The sequence below is a fragment of the Pteropus vampyrus genome, unplaced genomic scaffold (genome assembly GCF_000151845.1).
Source record: "Pteropus vampyrus isolate Shadow unplaced genomic scaffold, Pvam_2.0 Scaffold63, whole genome shotgun sequence".
NCBI lineage: Eukaryota > Metazoa > Chordata > Mammalia > Chiroptera > Pteropodidae > Pteropus > Pteropus vampyrus.
In genome coordinates this window covers 5,148,236-5,157,252 of record NW_011888844.1, presented here as the reverse complement: position 1 = coordinate 5,157,252, position 9,017 = coordinate 5,148,236, and the positions used below count along the sequence as shown (strand labels likewise).

The following is a 9,017-nucleotide window of genomic DNA, read 5'->3' as shown; positions in this document are numbered from 1 at the left end:
TGTGTTTACCTCCCACAGTTAGATTTCTTTCTGGCACCACATATTTGATTCCTTTTACACCAAATAACTCCTTCCTCCCCAATCTCACTGGTAACCACTAGTTTATTGTCCATGTTTATGAGTCTCTGCTTGTTTGTCCTGTTTTTAGGTTTATATCCCACATATAAGTGATATCATGCGGTTTATCAACTTTGAATGTCTGACTTATTTAGCTTAGCATGACTATCTCAAGGTCCATCCAAGTTGTCGCAAATGGCAGTATTCCATCTCTTCTTATGGCTGAGCAATATTACATTATATATATGTACCATAGATTCTTTAACCAATTATCTATCGTGGGACACTTCAGATACTTCCATATCCTGGCCATCGTGAATAATGCAGCTATGAACATTGGTGTGCAAATATCTTTTTGGATACGGGTTTTCAAGTCTTTGGGATAAATAGCCACTAGAGGGATTGCTGAATCATATTAGATCAATTAGTTTTTTTGAGGAACCTCAATACTATTTTCCATAGGAACTGTACAAATTTACAGTCCCACCAGCAGTGTATGAGGGTTCCTTTTACTCGGCATCCTCTCCAACACATGATATTACTTTTCCTGTAGATTATAGCTATTCTACCAGTTGTGAGATGGTATCTCATTGTGATTTTGATTTGCATTTCCCTAATGCTCGTGATGCTAAGCATATTTTCATATGTTTGATGGCCGTTTGTATGTCTTCTTAGAAGTGTCTCTTCAGGTCTTCTGCTCATTTTTTATTAGATCATTTGTTTTCTTGTTATTATTGAGTTCTGAGTTCTTTGTATATTTTAGATATTAGGCCCTTATTAGTGGCGATGCTTGCAAATATCTTCTGCATCCAGATGATTGTCTCCTTACCTTGCTGACAGTTTCTTTTTCTGTGACAAAGCTCTTTAGTTTAATGTAGTCCCATTCATTTATTTTTTGCTGTGACTTCCCTTGCCTTTAAGTCCAAGGTCCTTGAGTTTACTTTCTATGTTTTCTTCTATGCAATTTATTGTTTCTGATCTTATATTCAGGTCCTTCATCCATTTTGAGTTAATTTTGGTGTGTGGTGATAGACAACTGTTTAGTTTCATTCTTTTGTAGGTAGCTTTCCAGTTTTCCCAGCAGCGTTTATTAAAGAGGCTTTCCTTTCTCCGCTATGTTTTTGGCTTTTTTGTTGAAAATTATTTGCCCACATAAACATTGGTGTATTTCTGCCTTCTTGATTCTGTTCCACTGTTCCGTGTGTCTGTTTTTCTGCCAATACCATGCCATTTTGATTATTGTCGCTTTGTCGTATAATTTGAAGTCAGGCAGAGTGATGCCTCCAGCCTTGTTCTTTTTTCTCAGGATGGCTTTGGCAATTTGAGGTCTTTTGTGCTTCCATACAAATCTGATGATTTTTTTTTCCTATTTTTTTAAATAACGCCCATGGAATTTTGATGGAGATTGCATTATATCTGTATGATGCTTTAGGTAATATGATCATTTTAACTATGTCGATTCTTCCAATCCAAAAACACGAAATATCTTTCCATTTCTTTATGTCTTGTTTGATTTATTTTAATAGGGTCTTACAGTTTTCATTATATAGGTCCTTCACATATTTTGTTAAATTTATTCCTAGGAATTTTATTTTTTGTTGCAATTGAAAAATAAATTATTTTTTCCACTTCTTTTTGATGTTTCATTATTAGAGTATAATAAACGCTATGGATTTTTGAACGTTGATTTTGTATCCAGAGACTTTACTGCATTTGCTTATTGTTTCCAGTAGTGTTCTTGTGGAGTCTTTAGGATTTTCTATATAGAGAATCATGTCATCTGCAAATAGTGACAGTTTGACTTCTTTGTTTCCTATTTGGATGCCGTTTATATCTTTCTCTTGCATGATTGCACTCGCTGGGACCTCCAATGTTATACTGAATAACAGTGGAGATAGCAGACAGCCTTGTCTTTTTCCTGATCTTAGAGGGAAGGTTTTTAGTTTATCACCATTAAGTATAATGTTGGCTGAGGGTTTGTCATATATGGCCTTTATTATGTTAAGGTACTTTCCTTCTATACCAATTTCGTTAAGTGTTTTCATCTTAAATGTGTGCTGTATCTTGTCAAAGGCTTTTTCTGCATCTATTGATATGATCATAATGATTCATATTTTTAAATTTGTTTATGTGGTGTATCACATTAATCAATTTGCATATGTTGAACCAGTCCTATGCCCCTGTAATGAAGCCCACTTGATCGTGTTGTATAATTTTTTTTAATATGTTGCTATATTCGGTTTGCTAGTGTCTTATTTAGCATTTTTGCATCTGTGTTCATAAGAGTTATTGGTCTGTAATTTTCTTTTTTGTGTGTTATCTTTAACAGGTTTTGATATCTGAGTAATATTAGCCTCATAAAATGAATTGGGAAGTATTGCCTGCTCTTCGATTTTTTGGAAGAGTTTGTAGAGAATACGTATTGAATCTTCTTTGAAAGTTTGGTAGAATTCCCTTGTGAAGTCATCTGGTCTTGGAATTTTACTTTTTCGGTAGGTTTTTGATGATAGTTTCAATTTCCATACTGCTGGTCAGTCTATTTAGATTTTCCAAATCTTCTTAATTGAGTCTAGGAAGACTGTATTTTTCTAAGTACTGGTTCATTTCTTCTAGGTTATTAAATTTGTTATTATATACTTTTTCATAGTATTCTTGCTTGATCCTTTGTATTTCTGTGATTTCAGTTATAATTTCCCCTCTTTCATCCATGATTTTGTTTATTTGTGTCCTTTCTCTTTTTTCTTTAGTGAGTCTAGCCAGAGGTTTGTCCATTTTATTAACCTTCTCAAAGAACCAGCTCCTCGATATATTTATTTTTCTATTGTTTTTATCTTTTCAATTTCATTTATTTCTGCTCTAATTTTCACGATCACTTTCCTTCTGCTGACTTTAGGTTTCATTTGTTCTTATTTTTCTAGTTATTTATTTATTTATTTATTTTAAGATGAAGCATTCGGTTGTTTATTTGTTCTCACTCGTGTTTCTTTCGATAGGCCTGTAATGATATGAACTTTCCTCTTATCACCACGTTTTCCATTTCCCAAAAGTTTTGCTATGTTGTACTATCATTATCATTCATTCTATGTATTTTTTGATCTCTCTTTTTATTTTTTCTCTTAGCTAGTCATTCTTCAGTAGCATATTGTTTAATCTTCATGTATTTATGGTTTCTCCCACTTTCTTTTATAATTTATCTCCAGCTTAAAAACATTATGAGCATAGAATATGGTCGGTATGATTTCAACCCTCTTATATTTGTTGAGACTATCTCTGTGTCCCAGTATGTTGCCAAACCTTGAGAATGTCTTATGTGCAATAGAGAAGAATGTATAAGCAGCTCTTTTGGGATGAAAGGCTCTGTAAATGTTAATTATGTTCAGTTGGACTAATGTATCATTTAAGGATGTTATTTCTTTATTGATTTTCTGTTTGGATGATCTGTCCATATCCAATGGTGGTTTGTTTAGTTCCCCTAATATGATAGTGTTTTTTGTCTGTTCCTCCCTTTAGTTTTTTAGTAATTGTTTATACATTTTGTGGCTCCCTGATTGGCAGTCTAGATATCAATGAGTGTTATGTCTTATTGGTGTATGATTCTCTTTATCCTTATGAAATGTCCCTCAGTATCTTTCTTTACGTTTTTTTTTTTGAAGTCTATTTTGTCTGATATTAGTACTGCTACTCCAGCTTTTCTCTGAATGTCATTTGCTTGAAATATCATTTTCCACCCTTTCACTTTCGTCTGTATTTTTCTTTCGGTGTGAGATGTGTCTCCTGGAGGTTGGGTTTTGTTTTTTGATCCAATCTGCAACTCTGTGTTTTTTATTGGTGAGTTCAGTCCATTACATTTAGGGTGATTGTTGAAATATGAGGTTTTTCTATAACTATTTATGTTTTGCTTTCTGGTAGCTCAGTGTTACTTTTGCTTCCTTTTCTTTGTGTGTCTTTTTTATTTGTTTGTTTGTTTATTTTGGGAGTTCTGTGCACTTTCCTTCTGTCCCTTCTTGTTTTATGTTATGTGCTTTATTTCCGAATGGAGATAATACACACACAGATGTGTGTATTATCTCCATTATCTTTTTAGAATTTGTATCTTTGAATCTCCCCTTTTTAGTCATTGTCATAGTAATTTTCCCTACGTATGCTGAACGTTCATTATCATCTTACTATAGCACATCTCTTCTAATTGTTTAAGCTTATAATGCCTTGTTTTTAGTAAGGTTTGTACTTCTCTGCTTCTTTCAGCCTGCTACTCGCCTTACTCATACTTATGTATTTTTTTTTTTGTCATTTTATTTTAGGTGAGTTGACTCCTTTCAGTATTTCCTATAGTGTAGGCCTCGTAGTAGAGAATTCCCTCAATTTGTGTATGTCTGGAAAAGTCATTATTTCTTCTTCATATCTAAAGGAGAAGTTTCCTGGCTACATTACTCATGGTTGATAGTTCTTTTTACTGAATACTTTGAATACTTGATTCCAATCTTTGCTGGCTTGTAAGGTTTACGCTGAAATGTCTGACAATAATCTAATGACTTTTCCTTTATAAGTTACTCTCTTGTTTCCCCTGGCTGCCCTGAGAATTTTTTCTTTGTCATTGATTTTTGATAATTGTAATACTATGTGCCTTTGAGAAGTCCTTTTTGGGTTGAAATAATTTGGGTTTCTGTTGAATTCTTGACTTCCAAGCTTCAGCTCATTTCTTAGATTTGGGAAATTTTCGTCAACTATTTGTCTGAAAATGCTTTCTAATCCCTGCTCTTTTTCCCCCTTTGAGAATGCCCATTATTTTTATGTTTCCTCTCCTGATGGTATCAGCTGGTTCTTGTATTTCTCTTTCATTATTTTTCATTCTTTGGTTTCTCTCTTCTTTCTTCTGATTTATTTCTAGATTTCTGTCTTCGATGTCACTGATCCTTTCATCCATTTGGTAGGCTCTATTTCCCAAGCTTGCTATTTCATTTTTCAGCTCTTGCAGTGTGTTCTTCATTTCCAGAAGTTCATTTTGTTCTTTTTGAAGGTTTCGGTCTCCTTGTTAAGATCTCATTCTGCTCATCTAGTTGTTTTTCAATTCCTGAAATTGTTGATATGAATTGTTTTGGTACTCATAGAGTTTTTTCAGAAGTAACACCCTGAATTCTCTGTTATTTAAGTCGCATATTTCTGAGTCTGTAGGCTTACTTTCTGGAGATTTTTCTTTTTTTCTGAGGTGCCTTGTCACCTTAGTTGCTCATGGTGTTCAATGCACTATTTTTTTCTTCCTGGGCATTAATAGAAGTGCATTCTGCTTTTGTTTCCTGAAAGAAGATTTATTATATAAAAGTCTCTTTTTAGCCTGTTGCAAAGAAGGCCTTTTTCTTTTGGTTTCCCGTAGGTGGCATCTAATCCTCTTGGATCCCCACTTTATATAAAATGTTAACCTGGTCTTTTTCAAATTATTATTATAGATGTTTAATCATGCTCGCTACCCTCGGTCTCAGTCTCTGTCAGTGTTAGTGACAGTTTAGGTAGTGTTTGCTGAGATATCTTTGGGGCTCTACAATGTTAGGTCATGGCGGTTATGGGTGAGGGGCCCTCTGCTTTGGAGGATGAAGGCTGCAGCTCAACTTGGCATTTTGCAACCACTGCTGGTAAAATTAAACTGTTGTTTCTCTGCTGTCCCCGCTTCTCTGTCTTCCCCATTTCTCTGCTTTCTGCCCTCATGTCTGGACCTCCGCCAGCCACGAGGAGCTCACTGCTCTCCCAGGCAAGTTTGTTCAGGGAACCTGCCAGCCCTTTCTCCCCTCTCCCTCCTCCTGAAGGTGCTCCAGCTCTGAAAGGCAGCTTCTTTGTTTCTCCCAATTTACCTCTTGACTCCTGGGATTCTGACCTGTGTTAGCTCTTATGAGTAGATCCTATGCTCAAACGTGCTGGTGTGCAGTTTGGATGTTTTTTGTTGAGTTTAAATGTTCAGGTTATTGTTGTTTCAAGGGGAAAGATCTGGGAAAGTCTCTCACTCCACCATATTTATTATGTCAACCCCACCATTAAGTATTTAAGCCTTTATAAGCAGGAACTATATTTAATTATTTTTATAAAAATGCACTTGATACAATACTTTGCATAGAATTAATATGTAATTGCTGATTTAATAGTCAAGCTAAATTTCAGTGACTAAATATTACTATATATTATCTTTTATTTTTTAATTAAATTTATTAGGGTGACATTGGTTAATAAAATTATATAATTTCAAGTGTACAATTTCATAATACATCATATGTATATTGTATTGTGTTCCCCACTGAAAGTTTAATTTCCTTCCATCATCATATACTTACCTTCCCCATCCACCCTTCCCTTTTTTTTTTTCCCCCTTTTCCCATTGGTAATCACTAATCCTTATTCCATGCCCATGAGTCTCTGTTTGTTGTGTCTGTTTTATATTCCACATATGAGTGAAATCTTATGGTTCTCAACATTTTCTGTCTGACTTATTTTGCTTAATATGATTATCTTAAGATTCATTCATGTCGTTGCAAATGGCAGTAATTCATCTCTTCTTATGTTTGAGTAATATATATATATATATATATATATATATATATATCACATTTTCTTTATCCAATCATTTGTTAAAGGGCACTCATTTTGTGTAATATCTTTTTACTATTCCAAAATCTTATTCAGATACCACATTTTTTAACTTAGAGTGATTTATAATATTAGTGGTTTATAGTGGTTTATAGTTATTAAATTAACTGAGATAACATTGGTTAATAACATTATATAAATTTCAGGTGTACAACTTTATAATATGACATCTGTATACCACATTTAGTCACTATGTATTCTTAGGATCCTCTTGGCTATGACGTTTTCTCAGATTTTTCTTATTTTTTATGATGTTGGAAATGTTGAGGAGTATGGTCAGATATTTTATAGAATACTCCTAAATTGGAACTTGACTGATCTTTTCTCATAATTAGGCAAAGGTTATGAATTTTGGGGAGGAAGATCACAGAGGTAAAATGTTATTCTCATTACATTATAGTAAGGGTGCATTCTGACAATGTGACTAAACACTGTTGATATTAACATTGATTACCTGGTTGAGATAGAGTTTGTCAAGTTTTTTCACTGTAAAGGTACTCTTTTTGTCCCCATTCCATTCTGTTATTTTTGGAAGAAAGTCACTATATACAATCCACACTTAAGGAGTGGAACACTATATTCCACTTCCTTGAGAGTAGAGCAGTAACGTAAATTATTTTGAATTCTATTTCATGGGCTACATATCTTTTGCAATATCTATATCTATCTATCTACCTATCTATCTATCTACCTATCTATCTATCATCTATCCATTCAACTATCTTTTATATCAGTATCAAATTATGGATATTTCTTTTATACTTTGGCTTATAATCCAATATAAATTCACTAATTTTATTGCTTAAAATGTTCCAGCTTTGGTCATTGAGAGCTCTTACATTTAGCTCTTGTATCCCTTTGAGATACTCAATTATCGAGGGGATATTTTTAACACTTTCTTACCTTCTGACATTAGAAAGTACCCTACTTATCTTGTGTACAATCAGCCATTTGTCCAAGAAGCAATAGTTTTATTATTGGAGAAATCAACATCTGAGTACTACATATGCTTGCTGTTACTGGGTGTCATTGCTACTAGGTTCTCTCAGCTAACAGGGAACTGGAATATATGTGTATATACTAACACAATAAATGTGTTTTAATATTAAAATTCAAGTGTGAATTTGGTGCACAAGGTATTTATAGTATTTTGTCCTTAAATAACACTTCAGATGAATATCACTAACTTAAAAAATGATTTTTCTATAAAATAAAAAAACATTAGAAATTGAACATGTGATTGATAACTGAAAACCGAAATAAAAACAAAGACAAAAGAAAAACTCAATTGCTCCTAACACAACTACACTTCTCTTATCAGAATGCCTCAAACAGACTAAAGAAAACAGAAAAGTAATCAAATAACACGTCCTTAAATACACATAGTGTTGTACAATATACAAGTCTCCATGGAACTCCTCAGCATTCAAAATAGGCTCATAAGAAATGGACAGAACAAAGATTATTGTTGGAAATCTTCCTTTAAGCATTCAGTGATGCAGGTTAAATATTACTGGAAATATGTACTTACTGAGTAGTCCCGCACACTGAAATTAGGGCTAATAAAAATATTCGGAAAATATTAATACAAAGCTACATATCTGAGCACATATATTAAACTATTCATTAAAATTCTACATAAAATAGCTGTATGATGATGGCATGGTATAGTAAGAGATGTTCCTGGATCTCTCCTCTTGAAATAACAATAAACTGTACATCTAAAACAACAAATAACACACAAATACACTGGAATGAGTGATCTGTGCATAAGAGTTTCCAGAGGTCAGAAATGTGGGAGTCAGGGAGCAGATTGGGGGGAGCAGAAAGTCTGACTCTCTTGCAGTCTGAACTCCCTGCAAGAGGAGAGAGAGGGGAGAAACAATGGCTAGTTCCCCACAAAGCTCTGCCTGAGAGTTCTGCAAGTTCCATGCAGCAAAGTCCAGGGACCGGGGAAGAAAACAGAGTAGGAACTAAGTGCAAAGGGTCAACAGCTGGGTCTTAGCAGCCACGGTGGAGAAGCACGAGGCTGAGACACAAAGACTGGTAGCAACCTCCACGCATCAATTACGAGTACAGCCTCCCTCCACCCAATATCCTCCCAGATCTAGTACCACAGAGCCCCAGGGGAGTTTGAACAAACATGACTGAAACAAAAATCTACTATCAGTACCATTGATGGTATGGGGGCAAGGATTATATTAATGAACCTGAAGATTTATCAGGAAAGAAAGCCATTATCAGTCTCAAAGCAGAGATTCAACAGGCTTGGACGTCACCTACTGGAAATCAAGATAAAAACACCTTAGCTACAAGCTAAAGAGATCTCT

General features: G+C 34.4%; 1 protein-coding gene across 3 annotated transcripts in view; it reads right to left on the bottom strand.

Annotated features, from left to right (window-relative positions):
* The window catches only part of KLHL4 (kelch like family member 4), a 147,790-nt gene that overhangs the window by 83,487 nt on the left and 55,286 nt on the right, over nt 1-9,017 (bottom strand). The window contains exon 2 of one of the 3 annotated variants that reach the window (XM_023531197.1): nt 5,236-5,258. The exons of the other annotated variants lie outside the window; for them this stretch is intronic. Coding sequence (XP_023386965.1) covers nt 5,236-5,258 — 23 coding nt within the window. The remainder of the gene's footprint in view (nt 1-5,235; nt 5,259-9,017) is intronic. 3 annotated transcript variants of the gene reach the window in all.